This window comes from Urocitellus parryii, chromosome 6 (assembly GCF_045843805.1).
Source record: "Urocitellus parryii isolate mUroPar1 chromosome 6, mUroPar1.hap1, whole genome shotgun sequence".
Lineage (NCBI taxonomy): Eukaryota > Metazoa > Chordata > Mammalia > Rodentia > Sciuridae > Urocitellus > Urocitellus parryii.
Genome location: NC_135536.1, coordinates 119,385,881 through 119,413,853, shown reverse-complemented (window position 1 = coordinate 119,413,853; position 27,973 = coordinate 119,385,881). Strand labels below are relative to the sequence as shown.

At 36.2% G+C, this 27,973-nt stretch overlaps 1 protein-coding gene across 1 annotated transcript; it reads right to left on the bottom strand.

Moving 5' to 3' along the window:
* Positions 1-363: 363 nt before the first annotated feature.
* On the bottom strand, positions 364-27,364 carry Tspan3 (tetraspanin 3). Its single transcript, XM_026387820.2, has 7 exons — positions 27,111-27,364; positions 14,148-14,339; positions 13,850-13,924; positions 11,996-12,097; positions 8,234-8,386; positions 7,855-7,938; positions 364-1,262 (listed from the first exon to the last, which is right to left on the bottom strand). Exons 1-7 carry the CDS (start codon positions 27,171-27,173, stop codon positions 1,170-1,172), a joined length of 762 nt encoding a protein of 253 aa, XP_026243605.2. The 5' UTR covers positions 27,174-27,364; the 3' UTR covers positions 364-1,169.
* Between the last annotated feature and the right edge of the window lie 609 nt (positions 27,365-27,973).

Sequence of the window (27,973 nt, the reverse complement as noted above, 5' to 3'; positions counted from 1 at the left end):
GGAAGTGGCCTCTGATCTCCAGGGACCTCCCTTGGGTTCCCATTCTTTTATTACAAGCATCATTATATTATGTGAAAATTACCTGCTCCTGTATATGTCTCCCATACTAGGGCTCCAACTCATTAAGGACAAGAAAAACATCGCTGTTGTACTCCCTGTGCCTTGCACATACCAGATGCTCCACTATTTGTAGAATACATCAGACTGAAAAGCATCCGTGGTTTTTTGAATACCAAGGATTTGGCAACAGATATAATGAAAACGCATGCAAATCATGACGAACTGTAGAACACCATATTATTATACTGCTGCTCTGGAACTGAAATATCCCCAAAATAATTAAAAACTACATGTTGAGGGCTGATACAGAGTTTATTGAATTAGATTTTTCTATTTACAACTGAGATCACATCTACATACTATTCTGCTAGTCTACATGGGTACATTATCTCTAACAAGTTTAAGACTTATGATGAATGGGCTCAATCATACAAAAACACACTCACACACTCATACTAATTGTTTTAAAACAGTAGTGCATACATTAAACTCCTCCTATAAAGCCAGCTTTGATTAAAAACCACTAGTTTCAAAGATCTGTCTCTGATTTTGAAGATGAACAAAGATACACACTGTATGATTCTAAAATCTATTTTAGCCATTTTGTACAGATGCTAGCTTATCAGACTACAGTATATGTTTTTTAAAAGGACACTGATGAGGGGCACCATCTGGTGTTAACTTTAACCAGACAGTTGGCTTCCTCCCCCTCCCCCCAAAAACCTTTGGCCAAGAGTTCTCCACTATAAAGATTGAAAGGACCTGGTGACACTACAACCATCAGTCCCATTACTGCCTGGAGGCAACAGAAGCAGGCCCACATCCTCCTTTAATTCTACCACACTATGCAACTTGTAAATGGTTCTGAAATTAGAACATTTACCACTGAACTTAAACACTTAGGGGCATGGAGAGTCAGCTGGAACAAGGGGAAAGTCATAGGTGGGTTGGTAAACAGGTGGGTACATGAAAAGCCAAGCTGCTCTGTCCAACACCAGTGTATGTGTGTGCTTTAACTAGATGAACTCAGGAGGCCAACTGCAGCAGACTTGCTCAATTCACCTTCCAAATCAGAACAAGACTAAAAAAGCTCAGGCTTGAGTTGTCTATTATGCATAGGTTCCACCAGTGATGAGGAGCTCATAAGCAGGATCTCTACTCCTTCTGCACAACACGATGCATGCACACAGCATGCCCAGCAGCTGTGGGAAGAAAACAATGGGGGAAAAGGCTGAAAATCCCTGTATGACAAGTATGTTCTTTATTGGCAATGGAGCTCTTTCAAATTTCAATGATCAATCACCAAAAAAAGCAATAAATAGTGAAAGAAAAAATTTGTTATAAATACATTATTTTTAATTGTCTAAGAACTAAGCTTCTGCCTTATACCCAGGAACTTCGAGCTGGCCGAGAGTCAAAACTCTTTTACTGCATCCTCATTATCACATTCTAGAGTAGCACTGTCCAAAGAACTTTGTACAGTGATGGAAACATTTTTTAAATATTTATTTATTTATTTTTTAGGTCGACACAATATCTTTAATTTTATGTGGTGCTAAGGATTGAACCCAGTGCCCCACACATACTAGGTGAGCACTCTACCACTTGCGCCACAACCCCAGCCCAAGTGATGGAAACCTTTTGTATGTTCTGTTAAATATGGCAGCCACTAGTCACATGTGCCTACTGAACACTTAAAATGTAGTTGGTACAATTGAAGAGTTGTATTTTAAATTTTTATTTCAACTAGTTTAGATCCTTATATCAAGTGGCTTCTATACTAGACAACAAAATATCAGAGTGGAATGATCAAGACCACACGTGTTTGGGGCTGGGGTTGTGGCTCAGCAGTAGAGCGCTTGCCTAATGTGGGAGGCCCTGGGTTCAATTCTCAGCACCACATAAAAATAAATAAATAAAGGTCTTAAAAAAAAAAAGACCACACATGTTTAATGGTACCTTTTCAGGCATCTTTTGGGGAACAGGCTTTAAAATAATCCACAGAATTCAGTACATGAATAGCCCTGTGGTAGAAAACCAATTCTGATGCCAAAAAACTAGTTTGGAGGTTTTCATTCCTTTCACATGTACTATTTTCAAAATCCAGGTTTGGGTCTGTGGTATTACATACATATTACTTTTTAAAGGTCATTCTTCCTTCACATTTTATTTTAATAAGTCTTAATCCTTATGTGGTAGCATATTGAAATAGTAATAAAGTTATGCATTTTATTTTGGATAAACAAGAGGATTAAACTGGATTAGAGAGAAAAAGACTTCTAAAATTTTTGACCCAGCTTCTCACAAAATATAAAGAGTAACCTAAGGGCTAAATAAAAGTTAATTTGCTGTTCTAACTCTTCATTGTACTTTTGAAAGGCAGCACTCTCTGTACATATGGGGGTCAATCTAATTTCAACGAAATGCACAAGGTCCATAAACAGACTATAAAAGTCTGAAGTGGAAGATTAGCTACTAATGAGACACATATATACAGAGAATAAGGATGTCCTCATTCTAAATTCTTGATAGTTTAAAGCCACACACTCTGATTATACCCTCACATTAGCCACTATTCTGCCCATTCAGGATGTGTACTTGCTGTTCAAATCCATCAGTTCCACTACATCAATATCTGCTGAGTGCTTCTAGTACAAAACACCTTAAAGACATTTTATAAGTGGATATTGTTGAAAGTTTACTAAGTATCTTAAGCCAATTCTAGACAATGTTTAGTGTCTAATTCCTAGAAAAATATATTGCTATTCATTGTATATAAAAACATTCTTAGAACAGCTATAAAATCAAACACAATTATGTTCCCAGGCAATGTTAAACTCAGAAATTACTGATATGCTGGGGGTGGGGTAAGGGAATCTCTCTTCCCACCCCCACTTCCTCAAGTTCCTTTTAGTTGGTTAATTTCTAGAGGAGTCAGCATTCTTGAAATGAAGTATGAAATAAGTTTCATTTCTTTCCTTTTATTTTAATGAAGTCAACTTGTATTGATGTAAAAACAAACTAAAAAGCATGATAAAACCCCACTCAAACTTGAGGAAGAATTTGTTTAAGAACATCAAGCTCTATACTATAACTTTTTTAAAAATATATTTTTAAATTGTAGATGGATACAATACATTTATTTTTTTAATTTTTTAAAGTTATTGATGAATCTTTTATTTATTTATTTATACATACATACATACACAGTGCTGAGAATCGAATCCAGTACCTCACACATGCTAGGCAAGCACCCTACCACTGAGCTACAACTCCAGTCCCACCTTTATTTTATTTTTTAATTTATTCCCATGCAGTGCTGAGAATCGAACCCAGTGCCTCATACATGCCAGGCGAGCACTCTACCACTGGGCCACAATCCCAGCCCCTGTAACTTCTTATAATCACCATTAAATATTATAAAACCATTTCCAAAGCTTTGTTATACCGAAATTTCATTGATTATTGAGATTTTCCAACAATAGATTTGGGAATATTTTGGCTCCAGCGTCATATCCTACAATGAAACTTTTTCTCTGATATACAAATGATCAGAACTAATCCACCTCACTTAAATATACCATCAGCAACTGCAAGAAAATAATTACTAAATATAAACAAAAGTGCAATTAAAAAACCTGACTACTAAAGTAAAATGTTCTGTGATATTCTATGTAGTTAGTGGTATGGGAAATAGGGATTCTTATAGAAGAATTCTTTCACATCAGCAATATCCTTTTCTGAGAAAAATATGGAAATACATATCAAACTTCATGCATATATTCCAATCTCTGAGTTTGAGAACTATAAATTTTTGCTATAGATATAACTATGAACACACATCAAAGGATATTCACTACTGGCATTTTTATAATAGCAAGACTTTTATATAAGTCCATGAAAGTCCATTAGATAAAATATACCCATAAAATGAAATACTATGAAACCATGAAATAAAGTAGATTTATAATCCAAAAGATACTATTTAAAAAAAATTTTTTTAATTGTAGTTGAACACAATGCCTTTATTTATTTTTATGTGGTGCTGAGGATAGAACTCAGCACCTTGCATGTGTGGGGCAAGCGTTCTACCACTGAGCCACAATCCCAGCCCTAATTTTTTTTTTTTTTTAAAGGAGCAAGGTACAAGCTATGACTCCATTTATATAACATTTTGAAATGATAACATTTTAGAAATTGTGGTTGGTCTCATCACTGGATGTCAGGTTATGGGAGGAGGAAAGTGGTACAGTTATAAAAGGATACCAGGAAGGAACCCTATGGTATTGGACCTGCTCAGTAACTTGATTGTACTGGAGGATACAGGAACCTACAGAGGTCATGAAATTGTATAGAGCTGAATACACACATACAAAATTGAGGAATCTGAGTAAGACTGGTAGACTGTATCAAAACCAATATCCTGGTTGTAGTATTATACTACGGGTTTTGTAAAATGTTATTGCTGATGGAAAATGGGCAAAGCACACAAGATTATCCTTCTATATTATTTCTTACAACTGCATGTGAATCTATAATAATCTCAAAACAGAAAGCAAGGCACAAGACTGCATCCTATAAGCTATTTGCCTAAAAAATAATTGTGAACTTGTATAAGTACAAACTATTTCTAGAAATCTATGTGGGAAAAAGCAGTGGTTACCTCTATAGAGATGAACTCAAGAAGTCAGGTCAAAACTAAGAAGGCTTACCTTTGACCAAGTTTGTAGCATATCAAATGGGTATTTTTAATTTTAAAAAACTATCAAAATTTAAGAGATTTCCCTCAACTGTGGTAATATATACATAATAGAATATTACTGAGTCATAAAAAGAACAAAATCCTTTCATCTGTAGCAAAAATGGATGGAACTGGAGGACATAATGTTAGGTGAAATAAGCCAGGCACAGAAAAAGACAAGTACCACATGTTCTCACTTGTATGTGGAAGTTACAAAAGTTGATCTCATGGAGGAAGAAAGCAGAAAAGTGATTGACAGAAACAAGGAAAAGTGGGGGAGAGTAAAAGGATGGATACCAGATACCAAAATACAGTGAGGATGATTCTAGTTTACAACTTATGTTTTATAAAGAACTAGAAGAGAGGAGTTCATAGGCTCTAAACACAAAGAAATGATAAACATTTGAGGAAAATGTTAATTATTTTGATTGGATCTTATACACTGTATACATATACCAAATTATCAAACTGTTTTCCATATATATGTACATTCCTTATGCGTCAAGTTAAAAAAAAATTGGTTTTCCTCAACTTATAAAATAACCAGAACACTCAAATTAGCTTCTCATGCTGTAAAATTTTAAAGAAGAATGATATAGAATATTACTTTTTAAAAATATTTTTTAGTTATAGGTGGACACAATATCTTTATTTTGTTTATTTATTTTTATGTGGTGCTGAGGATTGAACCCAGTGCCTAACATGTGCGAGGCAGGCACTCTTCCACTGAACCCCAGCCCCAGCCTCTAGAATATTATTTTTTTAAAAAATGTCAGAATTAAGCTACTTAATCTTAACTTCTATCCAGGGAGGTCTGACCCCAAGTGTCATTTACTTATGTATTTTACTAATTTTAATGAATAACTAACTGGTAATCAAAAAAGAGAAGGAAAGAACAGTCCCAACCTCCTTCACACTTGGCAGACAGACCAGAAAAAAGTTACATGGTTGCAAGAAATAGTCCTCTGTAAAAATATGCTCTTGATCACTCCATTTTGATCAACTGTCAGACTTCAAAGGCTGACAATTCCATAAATTATCAGGATTCATAAAAATTTAGAAATTTGATCTTCTGAGAATTTTAATTCTTAGATTTATACCTGGACAGAGTATAAATGGAACCACAATTCAAGCTTTAGTTTGTCATTACCTGTGTGATGGTAATAGATCATGTTATCCTTGCTTCCTCTAATTTTTATGGCAAAACAAAGGGGTCAAGGACTGTGGACTCTCTAAGTGCTTTTTCTTGCTGTACAATTCTATATAAAAAATTGGTGCCCAAGCATAAAAGCTGATATTTGAGTTTGTTATGGTTTTCCAAACCCAGGATACCAATCTACACCAATTTTGAATACCAAAATATTAGAATATTTACAAATACTCAAAAACAACCAACCAGCCTCTCTGCCTGCCCCCCCCCCAAAACTAGAGAAAATTCTTTTAATATTTCAAATGAATGATTTTTTTTTAAGGGGGAAAAAAAACAAAGTTTTTATCTGTGAAAGCTCTGAATCCCTGACTTAGAATCCCTGAGTTCAAAATAACAAACTATTACCAGGTATTACTTAAGTTAGTGTTATTTAAATATAAAACATATATGCTAGACATACTTAAATTTAGAAATGAGTTAAAATATTTGTTTCCACTGAAAAACACTTAATGAAGAAATATCTGCCTGGCTAATAAATTTAACTAGATGAGGGGCATGGATAAAGTGACACTTTTTATCCATTTTTTACATATATATTGCATACTGCACAAACATAAGCACCATATAGTCCCAAAGCTTTTTTTAACAGCCTTACCAAATAGAAAATCATTAAGAATGCACAGACCAGAATTCCACTTGGGAAAAGGCACCTCCCACCTATGTCATTATTTTTATCTAAATTAATGTTTTTGCATAGATAATCAAAATATCAAATATATTCTACTGATTACAATATTACTCCTATGCTGAACCACAAAGTGAATGCTCAAAAGGCAGAGACCATAGTAAATATAGAGCTAGGGTTTTTAATAAATCATTTCAGAGCTGTTGAATATAGCCAAGTAAACAATCACCCTTTTGCCAATTAAAAGGTACTTTCCATTACATATACTAGCTAGCTTCTGTTCAAATACACAAAGGTAGGAAACCTAAGCTATTTACATTTAAAATGACAATTACAATTAACTTAATAATAAAGAGATATCTACACTTTCTAAAAATATATTCTCTGGACCCTAAAATTATTTCAAGAATTAAAAAATAGAACTCTGAGAACCAGATCTGATATAAAGAATTTTTTTAATCCTGTTCAAATAGTTGGCTATTTTCAGTTGTAAGAATCTTCTAAGACATTCCTCTAAGGGAAACCATAAGATACATTGTATATTCTTAAGAAAACAGGAATGTTTTCTTTGTTTTTATGTGGAAGGGATAAACATGTGGGGTTTTATTGGGGGGTGGTGGGAGCAGATAAAGTGAGAGGTGATCAAGCAATTACCAGCTACTTTGCCTAAATATTATTTCACAGAAGTTGCCCCCTCAGCTATCAACAATGGAATAGCACAATTCTATATGTGCCAAGTGATACTACAAATTTCTGGATGGTTGTTAGTCTATAAAAACTAAGCCTTTGAAACTAAAACCTCAAGAACAGGAAAATAAAAACTAGAAGGAAAAATAGAATACAAAAGATTGGAATATAGCTTTCCATTTTCAAATTGAAATAAAGCAATGATTTTTAAAAATTCTACAAAGTTCTATTAAATATTTCCCAGGAATACACTATGACAACTGTTTTTATCCTCAATAGATAACTCACTAATAAAGGCAAGAAAATAGGGCAAAGTTCCTTTACATGTAATCCTTTGCCAACAGATCTCTGGTTTCTTTAGACCATTCTGGTCTTATGTCTAGAAATAAAAAAAAAGGTTGCAAACTTGTGGCTGGTACTGCAATCACTTCTAGGTTACCTATATACAGATTCACTCTACTTAGGAATTATAACCACACAGGGGTTACACAGGGCTGACCCTGGTAACAACTCATGTTCTCCTCTGCTTACCTGAATAGCTGCAAAGGCCAGTGCTGCCCAGATAACATGCATCATGATTTCTTGTAGCTTCTTCACAACTAGAGCCTCACATCCCTGTAATATACACAGTCATTCTCATTAGGAATCTTTTTAAAAAGGAGAGTTGCAGAGTCACAGATTACTACTGCTACTCACTGGCAGAAATGAAAGAAACTAAAGAGGGAAAAAACATTACATGAATAGAGCAACTTATAAACACAAAATTAAAACAAAAGATAATACATTAAAAATGATTTACTATAAAACAAAATGATATTAAAGAAAGCAAAAAGGGAATAGAAAAGAAGTTTCAGGTAGTGTAAGGCAGTAGAAAAGAGGTTATCAGGCTGGACTCTAGTCCTGGACTCACCTCAGCATAGAGGTCAGAGGGATTGGCCAGGCTGCCATTGCAGCTACTAGCAGTCTCTCTGCAGCAGCTAAGAGGGACACTCTGGTTTTTGGTTTCTTTGAACCAATCTGTATTTTCCCAGTCTGAGTAGTTATGAATTCCACAACAGTGCAACTAGAAGAAAAGAGAATAGATAGTACTCCTTACAATACACATATACCAGGGTTGAGCTTTAAGACTTTCATGCACTATGGAGCTTTAAAATAAACTATTCTAGGCCATTGATGTCCAGGAGAATTTTTGCAACATGAGAAATGTTATGGCTGCATAGTCCAACACGGTTATACTAGCCACGAAGCTTAAAGCACTTAAATGTGGCTAGAGTGACTGAAGAACTAAAAACTATTTAATTATTTGTACATGCTGCTGGGGATTAAACCCTGGGCATTGAATATGCTAGGCAAGTGCTCTATCACTGAGCTACGTCCTCAGCCTCATGAACTGAATGTTTAATTTGGCATGCTAGTCACACATGACTAGTAGCCCCAAAACCTCCACATGAAAAGCACATTGTCTAAAAAGGTAGTATCTAGCTAAGGAAAAATCTTCTTCTTACACATTAAATATCTGGTTCTAAATATTATTTTCAAAAACAAAGTGTCCAAGAACAAGGTAGATCTATCTTCTAAGATTGTTTTTTCTTTCTTTAGCATGTTGTAGTTTTCATTGTAGTGGTCTTTCACCTCTTTTGTTAAGTTTATTCCCAAGTATTTTATTTATTTAAAAAAATATATCTTAAAAAAATAAAATAAAAAAATATATCTTTATTTACTTATTTTTATGTGGTGCTGAGGATCAAACCCAGTGCCTCACGTGTATGAGGTAAGCGCTCTGCCACTGAACCACAACCCCAGCCCCCCCAAGAATTTTATTTTTTGAGGCTATTGTAAATGGGGTGGTTTTCCTAGTTTCTCTTTTAGTGGATTTGTTATTGTTGTACAGAAATGCCTTTGATTTATGGGTGTTATCCAGCTACTTTGCTGAATTCATTTATTCCAGATTTCGGGTGGAATGTTTTGGGTCTTCTAGGTATAGAATCATATCGTCTGCAAATTATGATAATTTGAGTTCTTCTTTTCCTACCCATATCCCTTTAATTTCTTACTTCTGATTGCTCACCACTATGATAAGTAGAAGTGGTGACAGAGGGCATCCCTGTCTTGTTCCAGTTTTTAGAGGAAATGCCTTCAATTTTTCTCCATTTAGAATGATGTTGGCCTGGGGTTTAGCATAGCCTTTATAATGTTGAGGTATGTTCCTGTTGTCCCTAGATTTTCTAGTGTTTTGAACATGAAGGGATGTTGTAGTTTTATCAAATGCTTTTTCAGCATCTATTGAGATGATCATATGATTTTTATCTTTGAGTGTACTGATGTGATGAATTACATTTATTGATTTCTGTATGTTGGACCAACCTTGCATTCTTGGGATGAACCCTACTTGATTATGATGCACTATCTTTTTGATATGTTTTTGTATTTGATTTACCAGAATTTTTGAGAATTCTGAGAATTGAGAATTTTTGCATCTACATTCATTAGAGATGTTGGTCTGAAGGTTTTTCTCTTTGATTCCCAAACCAGACAAAGACACATCAGAGTGATACTGGACTCATAAATATGTTTGGAAGTGTTCCCTCTTTTTCTATTTCATAAACTAGTTTGAGAAGTATTGGTGTTAGTTCTTCTTTAAAGGACTTGGAACTCAGTTGTGTATCCATCTAGTCCTGGCATTTTCTTGGTTGGTAGGCTTCTGACGGCATCCTCTATTTCCTTGCTTGAAATTACTGTTTTAAATTGTGTATATCATTCTGATTTAGTTTGGGCATATCATATGCCTCTAGAAATTTGCCGATGCCTTCAATATTTTCTATTTTATTGAAGTACAAATTTACAAAATAATTTCTAATTATCCTGTATTTCTGTAGCGTTCATCGTAATATTTCCTTTTTCATCACAGATGTTAGTAATTTGCGTTTTCTCTCTCCTTCTCTTCATTAGCATGGCTAATGATTTACCAATTTTATTTATTTTTTCAAAGAGCCAACTTTCTGTTTTGTCAATTTTTTTCAATTGTTTCTTTTGTTTCAATTTCATGGATTTCAGCTCTGACTTTAATTATTTTCTGTCTCGGTACTGCTTTTGGGGTTGATTTGTTCTTCTTTCTAGGGCTTTGAGATGTAATGTTAGGTAATTTATTTGTTAACTTTTTCTTCTTTAAAGGAATGAACATGCAATGAACTTTCCTCTCAGAATTGCCTTCACAGTGTCCCAGAGATTTCAATATATTGTATCGGTGTTCTCATTTACCTCTGAGAATGTTTTAATCTCTTCCTTGATATCTTTTGCAACCCCTTGTTCATTCAATAGTATATTATTTAGTCTCCAGGTGCTGGAGTAGCTTTTATTTATTTTATCATTGATTTCTAATTTCATTCCATTGTGGTCTGACAGAATGCAGGGTAGTATCTCTACTTTTTCATATTTGCTAAAATTTGCTTTGTGGCATAACATATGGTCTATTTTAGAGAAGGATCCATGTGCTGCTCAGAAAAAAGTGTATTCGCTCATTGATGGATAATATACCATATATATCAGTTAAGTATAAGTTATTGATTGTACTATTGAGTTCTTTAGTTTCTTTGTTTAGCTTTGTTTGGAAGATCTAGTGGTGAAAGAGGTGTATTAAAGTCACCCAGAATTATTGTGTTGTGATCTATTTGACTCTTGAACTTGAGAAGAGTTTGATGAACATAGATGCTCCACTGTTTGGGGCATATATATTTATAACTGTTTTGTCTTGTTGATGTATGGTTCCCTTAAGCAGTATGAAATGTCCATATTTATCCCTTTTGATTAACTTTGGCTTGAAGTCTACTTTATCTGATATGAGGATGGAAACCCCTGCTTGCTTACATAGATCATACGAGTGGTATATTTTATCCCAACCTTTCACCTTCAGTCTGTGGGCATCTTTTTCTATGAGATGAATCTCTTGAACGCAGCATATTGTTGGGTCTTTTTTAAAACTCCAGTCTACCAGCCTATGTCTTTTGATTGGTGAGTTTAAGCCATTAACATTTAGGGTTATTATTGAGATATAATTTGTATTACTGGTCATTTTTGTTCTGAAATGTTGTGATTTAAGATAATAAAGCATAAAATATGTGTAGATAAGATTGATTAAAAAGCTGATAATTTTTGAGGCAGGGTTATAAGTATTAAAATCTTACTATTTTATAGTTTTGTCTGTTATCTTTTTTTAAATTTTTTTTTTAAGTTGTAGATGGACCTTAATTTTATTTATTTATGCATGATACTGAGAATTGAACCCAGTGCCTCACATATACTAGGCAAGCACTCTACCACTGAGCCATAACCCCAGCCCTGTAATCTTTTCTGATCTTGTTTTCTAAAGACATACTTAGTCTTTCCATCTCCCTGTGATATCTACTTCTCTTCCATCATCACCTGTATATTTTGGCAGGGGGGTGGGGGAAGTCAGATTACTAAAGAGTTTAAGATGCTTCTTGCTGGCTTTGACTAGATGGCAGTGGAGTAAACTTTTCAAGGATGAAGGTCAAAGAAAAAGATTGAATACATTGGGTGGTTAATCATGGGTGTGAAGACACATGGCCAATTTACACAGTAGTTGCAGAAGTAGTTTAATGCTAACCCATTAGTGAGTGGTCCTCAAAAACAAATTTGCCTCAAGAAAGCTCACCTGTCTCTGTACATAATCAATAGCCCTGCTAGCAGCATCAGGATTGGTTCCATTGTAGGTTTTATAAACTTTCTGAATGCGGCGGTCAACCTCATTTTCCACCTGAATTAAAACAAAGAATTCAGTCCCTCAAAGATAATGTTAAAGGTACCATTAGTCAAGGTTTCACTAAAATACCTAAATGGCACATTTGTAAATTGTCACAGCTCTCCATAAATTTCTTGAAAGAGTTTTCTCCTTGCTGCCTCCACATAGATTTTAATTGGAAGGAAAAGGTTCAAAAATATCACAGTACATAGATTAAAAGCATTCAAAGACTGTGAAACATGGCAAGCTAATAACTCCAACAGTCCGTTCAAGGAGAAAGTGATTGATTTTCTATAAATACATGCCTTCCTTTTTTTTTTTTTTTTTTTTTAAAATTTTGGTGGTCCTAGGGATTGAACTCAGGACCTATGCCTGCTAGGCAAGCATTCTACCCAAGTTATATCCCCAGATGAATGCAAAGGAGGCAAAAACCAAATTTGAAGCCTCTGTAACATATTTCTAGGACAAATACCAACATTATTTCTATTTTACTTACTCAATGTTCAGACCTGGCTGAGCCAAACGCACATAAGTAATCAAGAAGTAAAAAAAAAAAAAAAAAAAAAAAAAAAAAAAAATCGGTCCTCAGGAATGGTACTTTATGAAAAAGCTGCTGTCCAATGTATGTCAAAGAAGAGATGAGAAGCAAACTTCAAAACTTATTGCTGACAATTACAACAGTGGCAGGTAGGTGTCATTTAATATTTTTTTTGTATCAGAATTTCTTTACCCCTTTCTAAATTGTTTAAACCTATTTTGTAATTATAACTGTGATGTAACAAGACTAATAATTAGATCATAGGGACATGATTCATTGTGATTTTTTTTTCTTGTTACAGTTGCTTAGTACCTTTCTTAGGTATCAATGGTTTAAATATCAACTTGACATACCATGTCTTTGACTTAAAACTGTAAATGACAGTAAGAATGATTCTATTACACCATGGCTCTAAAATTATATCAAAATTAACTAAAGTAGCTTATGTAGTCTTAAGTGGTACTGTTAGTAGAAAGCAAAAACAACAAAACAGGGGAAACAAAGGGAATAACTAAGAGAAGACAGGGGCAAGAAGGAGTGCTGACAACAGCTGTCTTAGTGTTCTAAAAGGCAAGACACTGTGTTCTTCAGGAAGAGCGTAAAAGGTAGGACCACACTCAAAATATCTTCTATGTCCAGACCCAAGGGATTCTTAAAAAAAGGCAATGAAAAATGAGATACTCAGAAAAACAGAAAATGTATTACAACCCTGCCATTCAAAACACAGGATCTCTCTGGGCTAAGGAAATAGTAATAAACTTGTCAGCTGATCAAATATTCATTTGTAGCTTGCTGTAAGATTTTTTTTTGTGTGTGTGTGTGTGTGTGTTGGGCCTTGAACCCAGGGGAACTCAGTACTACTGAGCTATATTCCACTCCTTTTCATATTTTGAGACAGGGTCTTGCTAAACTGCCCAAAATGGCCTTTGACCTCTCAAACTTGTGATCCTTCTGCCTCAGCCTCCTGCACAGTTGGCATTACAGGTGTGCACCACCACTACATCTTGCCACAGTAGGTGATAATTTAAAGAAAATTAAATGTAATCAAAAATTTATACTCTATATATAGATATCATGATATAAAAATAATTTCTAATTAACTTTAGATATTTAAAGCATTACCTTCACTGAAATAAGGCAGAAGATGTTAACTCTAGTAAAATGACTACTTCTTGGAAAAAAAAAATTTAAATCACCTTTTAAAGCATGAATCACAGCAGACAACATACCTTTGCTCTGTAAACGTATCCCAAAACCACTACAACAACTTCTGTGACGAAAACCAAGAGCAGGATGATGACAAACTGTAGGGAGACATTGTCAAAAATTAAGTACAAAGTAGTTCTAAATAGTCTCTTGACAGAAAGCAATTATCAGAGACAACAGCTAGAAGTTTAAGACAAGTGCTAATTCTGTTCCAATTAGAAGAATCAAGCTCAATTTCAAGCTCAATGCAAGAGAGTTAACGGAGATGAAATACTCCTGCATGCTCTGATGACACATGTAGTTAATTAAGTGTTAACTTACTGTGGCAAGTCCGCAACGACTTTCCCGGATTGTGGCACAGCAGCCAATTAGCCCAATGATGAAAAGCAGGGCTCCTACTGCTATGATCACTACAGCAGGTATGAGAGTGTACACATCTTCAAAGAAGTGGTCATAGTCGTCGTAAGTGATGAAGACATAGGCTCCCACATAGCATAAAATGCCTGCTGCCCCCTGTAGGAAACAAGGTCACAGCAATGGTCTGTAAGCCCTCCCAGTAAAATTTTTCTACTATTCCTTAGTAGGATATAATTTAATGAGAGTTCCCTTCACTCTTAAATTTATCTACTTGTAGACTTTTTTCAATGAAGCTGAAACATCTCTTATGATCCATTTTTAAAAAACATTTCTTTACTAGATAAAGATGCAAAATTTTCCAAACATCACCTAAATTTTTAACAATTGATGGTTCAGCTAGGACCAAGAATGCATGAAGCAAATAGCACTGATGACAAGTACACACATATCTGTATACCCAGCTACCCCAAAGGTTTATCTATACCTCAACTATATGTCCAGTGGAGACAGATGAGGTGGTGGAGGTAATACACCTTTGCTCACCATAATTGCACTCCACAAATGGAGAGATTAGGCATAAATGACAGAGGTAGGATTTGAAAGCAGGCAAACTGACTCCAGAAATCTACACATCTGATCTCTCTATCCACCCTCTTGGGAAAAGAGAATACCAACCAGTAAGTACAATACCTACTTCCAATAAAACTTGCTGTTCTAAAGACTGAAATGGTAAAAAGCCAGAACACACAGTTGCTAAAGCACTACTTAGGCCTTAGAATGGTGCTTCTCAAACTTTAATGTGAATAGGAATCACATGAGGACCTTATTAAACTGCAGATTCTGGTTCAGGAGTTCTGGGGGTGGGCCTGCAGGTCTAGCAAGTTCCCAGGTGCTGCTGCTGGGTCTAACACACTTGGAATAACAAAGTTACAGGATCCAAGGGGAAAGTGAGTGCCCAATGTGTTTTAGCTGTTACTGCAGAGTTTTACACAAATTCCCCTCTATCACCATCAACTTTTCTATCACTGAGTACCAACTCTGTGCTGACACACCAATGTCACTTGCTTATACATGAAAGCAAATGCAGTGTCAGGCCAAGTCTTTGTTCTAATGAGATCATTTGTTTAACTCTCAGAGGAACAGAATTATTTTATTATTTTTTAAAAATTAAATTTTAAAATTTTAATATATAAACCATCTTCAAACTAAAAACGGCTCCCACAGTTGTAGAGATACCATTCACTACTCTGAACCTAAAATCTGTTCATTTCTTAAGTCTGTGGGATTCAGTAAGCCTGGGTATCATCAATACACTTTCTTATACTAGGCCATTAGAATCACTGTTGCATCTGAAAAATATTCCATTTATGTAAAGTTGGGCAGGTAATCTGATTTTTAAAAATCATATATGTGTGTGTGTGTTTTAAATTAGAAGAATGGAAGAAATTTTTGAAAAATTATTTGTCCTCCTCTGGCTTCCAAGGGGCCCCATTGTGGATTTTCTTCCTACTTCCCTAGCTGCTTACTTTCTCATTCTTTTCATGGACTTTTCTTTCCAGATTCTGAAATCTTAGGGAACTCCTGGATATTATCTTCTGCTGTCTTCTTCATACATTGCGGGGTGGGAAAGATACTAGGGATCAAACACAGAGGCACTCAGCTGCACCCCCCCCCCTTTTTTTTTTTTGAGACAGGGTCTCACTAAGTTGCTCAAGCTGGCCTTAAACTTGCTACCTCCTGCTTTAGCCTCCAGAGTGACTGGGATTACTGGCATGCACCGTGGTGTCCAGCTCTTCACTCATTCTCTAGCTCACACTGTAACCTATCATCTTGTACCCACACATTTCCATTTGAAAGTGCCATAGACAACTCACCCTCAACCTGTCTCAAGTCCTGTCTTCTTGCCCGTACCATTAATTTCTCCCTACATTCCTCACAGAACAAAAGGCATCAAACGCCACATTTTTTGTTTGAACACCTGAGTCACCTTATACTCTGTTCTTGGCCCACCTCTATATCCCAGTAATCACCAAACTCCTTCAAGTTTACTCCTAACATATTTCTTGAATATCTCAACTTTAACCACTGTGTATTTGTCTTAATGTGGGTCTTATCCCTGTTTACCTAAATCTTGATGACTCTCCTTCCCCATTAATAATATGTTCTTTGTATTACTAGGGTTATTTTTGTTAAAATACAAACCAGATCAAGGCATAAATGTGATTAAAATAAGGATGAGGCAAATAAGTGAGATGACCTAAGTAGTCTGTTCTTTTAACCCTCAGGGCATATATCCTTTTACTTCTTTACCTCTTCTGTTGTCTCTAGAATGCTCTCTTACTCATTAGGACACAGCCTCAATTCACCTCTTTCTATGGAAGCCATTCTTGACAGTTTCAGGCTGAATTAAGTAATGCCTGTACATAGCTCTAACAAAGCATTTATTACAACTGTTAAGTATAGTTATACATGTTGCAACAAGTCTTCTGGGCACAAATTGTGTCTACCTGTCTTTCAGCCCTGTATTACCACTTATCAGCTAGAACAGTGCTTGGCACATAATAGGTATCAGTCAAAATTCACTGAGTACACTGCATCTTATCTCTTCTCTTGAAATCACCATCCTATCTCTATAGTAAGCTTTGGTTTATATGTGCTTTCTCTTCAGTCCAATGTTTGGTTTTAATTCACTATTTAAACATGATTTGGCAACTTCATCCAGCTTACTGAATACTAATGGCCATTACATCTGGCATACATTAGTTTATAAATGGTACTTATGGACTGTTCAAAGGTACTCAGTTCATTGACATATTTGCTCTTGTAGCATGTTACTTTGGGATGAAGGTGAGCCCAGAAAGGGAAAAAAGAAGCAACAGGTCAATAGTTTGGGTACCTTTATTACAGAAGTATATGGACTCTGTAACAAATGCCCTTTTAATAAAATACTATATATTTATGCTATACATTCACATATACACATATATACACATAACATTTTGCTGGAATAAATCAGCCCTCCTAAAAAGGAATTTATCAAACTCTACCCACTCTATTTTCACTAATCATCTATCCTTTAGATTCTTAGCTTTTCTTATTCAAAGGAAATATTTATTTCTTAAAAGGCTTGAAATTAAAATGAATTCCATTTCTGGGCTTCTAGTAAATGAAGTTTTTTTTTTTTTTTTTTGAGACAAGGGTCTCAAACAATCCTCCTGCCTCAGCCCTCTGAGTAGCTAGGACTACAGGTGTGGGCCACTGCACCCAGATAGTAAATGAAGTTTTAACTTACATGAATCTGAATGAAAAAAGATAAAACTGGAGGATATATGTAATCAATATATATTGATTACATATATCCTCCAGTTTTATCCTCCATATATATTGATATGTTTTCCTAAACTGAAGGCAATCCACAAAATTACTAAGTTCCTTAATTTTCATCAAGCACAGTGAAACTTGCCATTGGAATGTGGCAATATTAAAAAGAAAAAGACTTGTTACAAGCTGAAAGATAAAATAGTTCTGTTGTCAAGTGTTAATGATTAATTTGAATCGTAGGACACTGAAGAACTGCAAGACTTATACTTAAGTGCTGCTTAGCCATGGGTCAAGTGAAATGTTTCCTGTGCTGCTCCCTCTACCCAGAATGGGTCACTCGTTTGAAACTGAGACTACAAAGAGGTAGGAAAAAAATTAACAACTGATAAAATCAGATTTATACAAATGCAATGGAAGGCTAGTAGGAGGTACCATTTTGTAAAGCTGTCTATTCTTGTGAAACCGACTCTAGAGCACTTTCTTTTCCCAGACTGCAAACAAGTCAACATTCAATTTACATAGTAGAGATGAGAACATAACAGACTATTTTGGCAACATATAACAGGAAGCAATGTACCAGGTGCATATACCAAAACGGAAACTGTACTGATTGCTGATGAGAATCTATATATAAATGCAATAGAAGTTGAAAATAGAGGATATGTTTTCCTAAACTGAAGACAACTTCAAAATTTTCTTTTAATGGCATCTGTGTATGGTATCTTGTATCTTCAGTTGTATAATATTCATGAAATATTTCTTATTTTATAACACCAGTTATTTTGAAAATGCAGGGTAGGTGTCCCAACAGCTGAAGACTAAAACCAGCTATAAGCAATTGCCTTAAAGACATCCAACACTTGTATGAAAAACATCCAAAAGAACAGGGGAAAAGCAATTTGTATCGTCAATGCAGGGGATGTTATAAATAATTCCTAACTACTGTGTACAAGGACTTTGTAGTCAGTCAGATTTTCAATGTAGGACTTGTGACATTAGAAAAGCGAGTAACAGGTGAGCTTGGTTAAATCCTCCTTTTGAAGGTCTGTGATGGGATTGGAATCTATCAAAGGATCTGGGCTTTGCCAACAAAAGCAGCTGCAAAGAAGGGGGTGGGGGGAGGGCAGTGCAATAGGAGATGAAATGTAGAACTTGGAAGCAGCTGAACTGCTTTAGTCACTGCTGAGAAAATCTGAGCCTATAAGGAGGATTTGTACAAGGACAGTATACTAAAAATATTCATGCTTTTTACAAAGAAGTGAAAAGAAATTTAAGGGAAAGGCTGTGGTCTGAAGTTACAGATGTAAAAAAAAATCACTTTTTCTTTTTAAACTTTTAATATACCTATGCTTTAAGTCACAGAATTTTAAAACTTTAGGAGAGCCAGTGCTTTTCCATGACACCAAGCTGTTCCTCTTAAAAATAAAGCTATTGTGCTCGCTTTGGCTATTTTTATGAATTTCAAAAGTATCATACTTCATTTTATCCTTTTTCTACATATACACAAATGTAAAATCTCTTAAAGTAAGAACTTCCATTCTATATTAGACTGTTTTGATGTTTAGACTAGTTTTCTGGGGATTAATTCAAATCTTCTACAAAAACAAAAAAAAAACAGATGAGCTGATGAAATGCTGCAATCCACAAAATTACTGAGTTCCTTAATTTTCATCAAGCACAGTGAAACTTGCCATTGGAATGTGGCAATATTAAAAAGAAATAGACTTGTTACAAGCTGAAAGATAAAATAGTTCTGTTGTCAAGTGTTATCTATATGGAAATTTAAAAATGTGAAGGTGGAAGCATATACAGAACATTTGGGTAAAGATGAAGCAAAGAAAAACAGAAGTGATTTTCTTGCAGTGGTTTATAGGAGACTAGGATGATCACGTTTAGAACCGGCAAAGATCAGGACAAGGTAAAGACCAGGAACCATTTGGACTTCACCTGAAAGCACAGTGCCTGACAAGTTCTTGCCTGCCTGCGTGATCTGCTCCTTTGCAGGGATTTTGCCTCAAAATAATCAATTGTGAAGCAGAAGTGATTCAAATTTGGGAGGGAAAAAAATAGTTGAGATCAAGCAAAAACTGCTGTGTACTCTAGACTTTTAAAAAAGCAGATTTTCAAGAGAGGACTCAACAAAAATCAATCATATATACACATCCTTAATTTTTTTAATATATTTTTTTAAATTAGTATTGAATCCACATCACTACTGAGCTACATCCCCAGTCATTTTAAAACTTTAAAATTTTCACACAGGGTCTCGAAAATTTGCTGAGTCTGGTATTGAACTTGCTCTCCTCCTGCTTCAATATCCCAAGTGGCTTGGATTATAGGCATGCACCACCACATGTGGCTCTCAGCTTTCTGAAATGAGTTTTCTGTATAGTCACATTAGTTTTTTATATACCTCTCTTCTCCTCTCCAAGGAATTACCAGAAATTCTATGCAGTGCATTTACCCTCATGTTATTGTTACTCTTAAAGTATCATCTAAATCTTTTAATCTACTTTAATATTATAAAATATTAAATTAATTCAATATTGTCTAATCCAGTCTTATCTTGTTTCAACTCTGATTTAACTCTGATAAAATAACTCATGTCACTAAACACCATAACTCCTTTACTAAGTCCACTGCCTACATATCTCATTTATTCTCTTAATGACTTTTAAGAGGGGGAAAAAAAGACCATTCCAAAGACTTTTGGAAATTAAAGCTACTCTTACCAAGAGCTTCAGCAGTTATTAAAATCTTATTTTCTACTTAACAAATTGGTCATTAATAAAGCCTAGGAGTATTCAAAGACATTGTGAAGGTATTTTGGGGGGAAATAACACATATCAGCCTCATACTGAGCATACTTTTATACCTTCTAATTCCACTTCTAGGAATCATCCTAGTCAGAAGGAAGCAAAGATTTGTACATAGGTTTGTCATCAAAATATTACAACAAAATTGTGTAATAGTTAAAACAAAAGAAAAAGTCCTAGTCAGAGGAATGCTTGCATTGTAGTTCTGAAGTATTTTATTAAAGCATAACTTTATAACGTTTATTGCAATTTAATGGAAAAACACATATATCACAAAGACATTTTATAAGAAAACCAAAATGTTAATTTGGTTGTCCTGAATGGTAGAATTATGTGGATATTGGTTTCTTAAAAAGTACTTTTTAGCATCTTCCTAAATATATATCTAACTTACATAATCAGAAAATTATCCTAAATTACGTTTAAAATTGATTTTTTCCCCAAATAGATGAATTCCTAGATCTGTCCTTAATTGCCAACATAAAATAGACATCTCTTTGATTCCAAATATTTTAGGAACAATCTCTCCCAATTATCACTTTTCTAAGGTTTGACTTTGACTTGTTTTATAGATGTTTTCTGATTATCTGACAATTCAGATTCTTTCAGTATAGTCTTTTTTTCATAAACATCACCATACACATTTTAAAAATCCTACTTTGAGTGTAAAGTTTTAATAAATCACTTCTGCCATCAACATAACTGTCATTATTACCATTACAATTTAATAAGAAATATTTTAATCCTTTACGGTATTACTCTGATGATATTCCTAAGCCCATAAACCTCAATTCTGCTCTATTTTCACCTTTTCCTTATGTAGATTTTTTAAATTATTGTTTATCCAGATTAACAAGTTGTTCTATTTAATCCAATTTAAACCTATCCCAGTTCAGATGGCAATGAATTTGGAGATCAACCAATTGCCATAGTCAAATTATTGTTAACAGCAAGGAAACTGGCTATTTTCAGACACACGGGGCTTCAAGGGTCATCTGAAAAGCATGAAATTAAAACATGAATTTTCTTTGAGACTCTCTGTTGCCCCATTCTATTCTAAAAATTAGAGTCAGTTACTGTAGGAGCCTAGAGTGCCTACGCTCTATAATAGTAGATTTTTGTCTATGTCTGGGTTATGTGTTTAATCAGTAGCAGCAACAATGTAAAATACTGTATGTCAACATTTACTACTGACTCCTTTTAGATTAAAAACAAACATATAAATGCAAATAATTTTTCTCATCTCTTGACTCTGCCAAGACACAAAAAGAAAAGGGGTGAAGAGGAGGAAGAAATGATAATATTTTTAAAGGAAGATCTGAGACTATCCATGGATATTTGGGGGTGGGAGGAGTTATACCTAGAAATTAAATTTAGAGTCTTCTCCTATTCCCATTAGCTGTCAGACATCAGGGATTGTCTCTTTTTACTCTCTGTATTTCTCATTAATGGGTACAATAGATCTTCAGCAACCATTTATGAAGTGAATGATAATTAGGGTATACTTTATGAAATATTCTGCAACCTAAGATCCTAACTTGGATTGGATTTTATGGGATAAAATTCATTAAACTACCTTAAAGAATGATAAATTTCCTAGAAGGCTAATAAACATCCTGTTCCTTAAACTGCAACCAAAGAGAGCTTTCCCACTGATTCCAAGTTCTAAATGATTACTCAGGGTTCACAAGGCAATTGGTCAGTAGACAGATGACTAAGAGTGTAGTAAGACTGGAAACATTAATTTTCTTTACTGTCAAAGACAAATTAAGAAATACATTTCCGGGCTGGGGTTGTGGCTCAGTGGTACTCACCTAGCATGCACAAGGTTTATAATAGGGTTTGTCAACAAAATATTATAACAAAATTGGGTTCAATCCTCAGAACCACATAAATGGAAAATAAAGATATTGTGTCCACCTAAAACTAAAAAATAAATACTAAAAAAAATACATTTCCTATATGTACCATGACTTGCTTCCTGACAAAGTTAGCTTTTCTTCTACTGAACTGAAAAACAATTACTAAAAAAAAAAATTGTTGGCTGAAGGTGTGTTCCAATGATACAATCTTTGTCAGAACAGTCATACAAAATAGGAGAAATACAGAAGACAGAAAAACAACTTCTAGGATGTAAGAGTATCAGACTACCAACTTAAAAGTGTAGGAGATGCTAGAAAACAATGTACGTACAAGACTGGTGACAATACTTGGGGAAAGAAAAACTTTTATTATAATATTTTAAACAAAAGACGAGGGCATGAAACTTCTCTTGGGTAGGAGACTTCTCTTGGTAATCTGAATATGCCAAGAATATCCTTGCATTATGGCCTATAGCCTGTTCACTCAATCCTGACACCTCCCCACCTCCTCCAATTTACCCCCCCAACTGGCTCCTCCTTACACTCCAGATTAAATTTTATCTCCCAAGAGAAGCCTTCTCTGCCAATTTAGAGCAGTCAATCAATCATTATCCCATTATCTCTCTTTGCATACCACATCACTATTTGCTATTTTTCTTTTTAAATTTTAATTGTCTTGCTCCACTTTAAAGTTCTATAGGAACAGGAATCTTTATTGTCTTTTTCACCATTACATCTACAACATAAGCACAAAGGAAGTGCTCAAATGTTTTATATTTGTTTAACAAAGCATTCTTCCTCAATTATATGTAGCCACAGAGGGAAGTTTGGTGAGTTATTTAAGGCAGAGTAAATTTTAAAGGTTATACAGGACTTTCATAAATGATTTGCACATATAGGGTGAACATTTCTCATGAGTAAAAGGTTGATTAGTGAAGGTCCACATTCTGAAGTTGTTTCTTTCTAATGGTACTGCTCCCCACTACATAGGTGTTTTGTATTACTATCATCTCTCATAATAGATGGAAACATCAGCCTAAATATTATAAATTCTACAAGCATGGAAAAGCTTTCTTTAACAGTCTGTCATGCCTATGATAAATATGTGCAAAATAAATATTATCCAACTGTTTTTTTTTTCTATTAGGGTAGAAAAAGTAAAGGTAATTTGCATAATACAGGACTTGATTAAATACTCAAAAAATTAATTTACCAGAATAAAAACATGATATTAGAAAGCATTGATATAAACTTGTTTTAGCTGAGGTTTCTTGGAATATATCACATGGCCTACCAAAATAAAAATCCTGGAAGATCTTGGTACAAAGCTGCACATTATAGAATAGACTAATGACTATTTGTTACACCTGTCTTCTAAATTTAGCTGTTTACTCCAAACACTCCTAACCTCCTTTAATAAATGTTTACACAACCAGCACTGATACACTTATATTTAAAGCTATATCCTTCCATAAAAGCAAAGATTCCTAGGAACTCAGGAGGCTGAAGCAGGAGGGTTTCAAATCTGAGGCCAGTCTGAACAATTTAGCAAGACCCTGTCTCAAAATAATATTAAAAGGGTTGGGGGTATCTCAGTGATAGCTTGCCTAGGATATGAGAGGCACTGGGTTGAATTTATGGTATTCAAAAAAAAAAAAAGAGAGAGAGAGAGAAAGAGGGAGATTCAAGTTGGTATATTCTTTTAGTTCAATTTCTTTCAAGCTACAAATTCTAATATTCTGGAATTTGGTGAGGAACTCTTTTTGTTAAGACAAAATTTTCAGAATTTTAGAAATGACTGTTTCCCCTTTTAGTTTGCACCTTTGCACAAGACCCTTCTTAAAAACTGTACCGTCCAAAACAAATCTACATGAACAATTTTGTCAGTCAGAGCCTTAGTATTTTTGTACTTATCTACTTCACTGTACTTATCTAATATCACAGTTCATTCACTGTACTGCCAAAGGAACCAAGATACCAAACTATAAGGTTTAATAGCTGGGCGAGGTGATAATCCCAGTGGCTCAGGAGGCTGAAGCAGGAAGATGGTATATTCAAAGCCAGCCTCAGGAATTTAGTGAAGCCCTAAGCAACTCTGTGAGACCCATGTCTCAAAATAATGGGGGGGGGGGAGTTGGATGTGGCTCAGTGGTTAAGCACTTCCGGCTTCAATCCCTGGTAGTAAATAAATATCTTTCCAAAGCCATTAAACTTAACACTTCACCACCACTGGTACCAAGGGAACCTAAACTTTTGATGTCCTCTATGGGGAATATTTATTCTTCCACTTAATACAAATGGGGGGGGGGAATATACTTATTAGAACTGAAGAATGCATTACAAATTTCCAGGAAGACCCAGTTAACATGTTTTGAATGTATTTCTTCATTCATAACATTTTTTAAATAAACAAGTTAAATTGTGTAGCTTAAATGCTGATACAGTTTCTAAACAATGTTAAAATCAGTATATTTTAAAGAAAGTGCCTATAACATAGTCTAGCAAGAGTCTTCCCTTTTCTAAATATTTTTTTTTAATTTTTTCAGTTGTAGGCGAACACAATACTTTTATTTTATTTGTAGGTGGTGCTGAGGCTAGAACCCAATGTCATATATGTGTGAGGCAAATGCTCTAACACTTAGCTACAACCACAGGCCCCTTTCTAAATCTTTTGAAATCACACCTTGCTCTAACACAGCAGGTTCTAAAGTATGGGACAATCTGGGTTTTAATACCGACAAGCTCTAACACACCTTGGAGTAAATCTGAAAGTGCTCATCTGTAAAATAAGCACGCTAATATTCCCTGCCAGATAATATTCCATGTAAAGTTAAGGGTAATTAATATGTGGTAGGCACTCAAATATTAAATATTTCGACCAGTATCAGATTCCAACAGTTTGTCCATAAACTGATAATTTGTCAGGAGACACAACTAGTACTATTCCCTCACTGGTTATGCTGCACTATGCCACATTTTTTTCTTTGTATATCTGCTTAACTTCTTTATCACAGCTCACAAAAAGTTTTACTATCCTACTAACTCAAACAAAGGTAGTTCAATACTATAAACTTCTTCAGTGGAATAAATAATAGTACAAATACTTACATAATTTTGAACAATCACTTGGAATTAACCGATATTATATTGCAACTAAAAATTTGATTAAAGGAAATGGTTCCTGTATTTCCAATATTTTTTCACATTAACACTGCCAATCTGAGAGCTTGAATAGTTTAGAATTTGCCTAAATACACATGCTTCAAAACCAAGATTATGCCCATAAAAGCAACTGTAAAAGGTACCAAGCCAAGTATCTTGTTATCCAACAAAGTGTTTCTCATTTGGGGAATCCCTGAAAATTATGTTTCTTTTTTAAAAGGCCTTTAACTCAACAAACACTGCTCTAATTAGAGAAGAAGAAATCATGGAAATCCCAATGCCATGTGGGTGATTTTGAACAAGTACTATCTCCCAGTCAGGACTCTCTTCCTCACTCTTTTCTTCCACAAATACCCCAAAAAGAAAGTGATTTATTATCAGTAACTTTTTATGCTACTACAATTAGGATATGAAAGGTTTCATTCTTTGTTGTGGATAAAGAGTAAGGATTCTTTCCAGAACAGGTGTGCATATTTGTGGGAGGAAGGAGCTGACTGGGGGCCAGTGGAGATGAAAGGACATTCAAAGCTATGGTTATGGGACTGGGGATGTGGCTCAATGGTAAAGCACTTGTCTAGCATGCAAAAAAAACTTCCAGGATTTGATCCCCAGCACTGAAAAAAAATAAAAAATAAAGCATGATTAGTGGGAATGTTCAAGTATTTTCCTGGGGACTGCAGACAGAGAAAACTGTCCAGGGCTAGTAAGTGTTTATAAGAAAGCTGAAAGGCAGGAAAGGGGATTTTGGACCTCACTGAGAATTTCAATTTCAATACCAGACAAGAAACAGGCTGAACCTTATTCTACTGCTGAAGCTGTTGTGCGTTGCTTTTAAATAAAGCAATGTGATGGAAGGCAAGCTTAAAAGGATTTATCCGGGTACAAGGTCCAAGTGGACTGGTGGGTGGAGATTATTACAGAAGTGTCCGGTGAGATAAGGACCAGAACTAAGATGGGATAATTATAAATACTCCTTTCTCTGAGGGCAGGTCGAAGGAAATTCAAAGGGCACTTTTTATGAAAGTGAACTCATTGTTTTCAAAATCTTGTGACATCTGAATCATATTTAACCAAGGCTTATAACCTAAGGTTTTTCGACCCCATGACCAAAGCAAATACAAAGATTTTCTTGGTCAAAGGAATATTTGGCTTCTCAATTTGAACCCCCGATTCAAGACTCTGGGCTGGTGACCAGCCAACCAGTTCTCCATACACAAAGAGCTCCACATCAAAATTCACGGCCTGGGACTCGGTGGCGTCCCCGCACATCGGTACCCTTTGCTGGCCTGCCCCGGGACTGCCACGCTCTCTGCTGGGGGCCTGACAAAGGCTTTAAGTGGAACCCGACCCTTTGAGGAGTATCCTGTTTCTCGGGCCTGAGGTTTTGAAACACTCGGCAACTAGAGCCCCCCGTCCAGCAGGCTGCTCCAGAAGCTTGAGGGGGCGCTCGGCCCAGTCTCCCAACGCGGAGCCCTGGCACCAAGCCAGCAGGCCGGGGCCTCAGGCCCCAGGCGGAGGCCGCCGGGTGGAGGCCGTGGGAAGCTCCCGAAGGCTTCCCTTCACCGCTCTCCTCGCGCGGGCCTTGGTCTGGCCGAGGAGCGACCTAGCGAAACGGCCCCGGAGGCCGGGCCCTGCCCGCGCCTTGGCGCAGCCTCGCCATGGCTCCTGTCCAGGTCCACCCCGGCCTCCATCCAGCGCTTCCACCGAAGCCTCCCCCGGCCGAGCCGCCAGCCCCGCGCCCTTCCCTGTCCGCCTGGCCCTCTCACCCAGAAGATGAGGTTGAGAAAGACCAGCACGGTCTTGGAGGAGGTGATGCCACACTGGCCCATGGTGCCGGAGGCCCGCGGAGGCCCGGCTCGGCGAGCGGGGCAGCGCTCACCGAGCGAGGGGGCAATGGCGGCGGCGCCTCCCCGCTGGGAACTGCTCGGCCTGCGCGGCTCTCCCCGCAGACCCCCGCGCCGTCGCGCAGCCCCGGCCCCAGAAAGCACCTCGCTAGTCCGCGCAGCCGCCGCAGTTCCCCAGGGCCATTCCCTGGCAACCGAGGCCCACCTCCCGAGTCCAAGGACAGTCTTCTCAGCCAATCATTCCCGCGGAAGCTGCAGCGAGGCCACGCCTCTTAAAGGAGCCGAAGCTTCAGCGCCTTTTCTTGGCCTCTGGCCGCCCTTGGATATAGATGGCTCTTTCAGGAGGTTCTGGTAGATGGAAGCCGTTCTCCTCTAATTGCACGTTTACTCCACCAGCCTTATAAATGATTCCTAACCCACGGTGCGCTTTTTACCTAACCCAGTCTCCTCTAGGAAGGTCGGAGCCTAGCTTCTCCTACTCCACATAGAGAGTTCCTGACAGGTAATATCTAGGCAGCATTGTGTGGGACAAGTACAGAACATCAACACAAATTGTACCAGGCGGTTGGCTGGCTCTCAGGAGAGTCACCAGAAAGGAGAAAAGACTGGTGATGGGGTTGGCAAGGAAGAGATGGGCAAGGTAACCTATCCAGGGTGGTACATTTTGGACCAAGATCAACAATTACAAAGTTTTTGTTTTTAAATACATTGCAGCATTTCACACTTACTCCAGTGGTGGATAAATCGTAGCAGTTAACACCGACTAAGTGCTTACTGCATGCAGG

Excerpts from the sequence above, each read along its gene's own strand:
- Tspan3 (XM_026387820.2), bottom strand. The coding sequence starts at position 27,173 with ATGGGCCAGTGTGGCATCACCTCCTCCAAGACCGTGCTGGTCTTTCTC. Across the intron at positions 14,340-27,110 it reads TTCTCAACCTCATCTTCTGG|GGGGCAGCAGGCATTTTATG; the intron begins GTGAGAGGGCCA and ends TGTTTCCTACAG. Across the intron at positions 1,263-7,854 it reads TGGCCTTTGCAGCTATTCAG|CTGCTGGGCATGCTGTGTGC; the intron begins GTAAGCAGAGGA and ends TTCTTCCCACAG.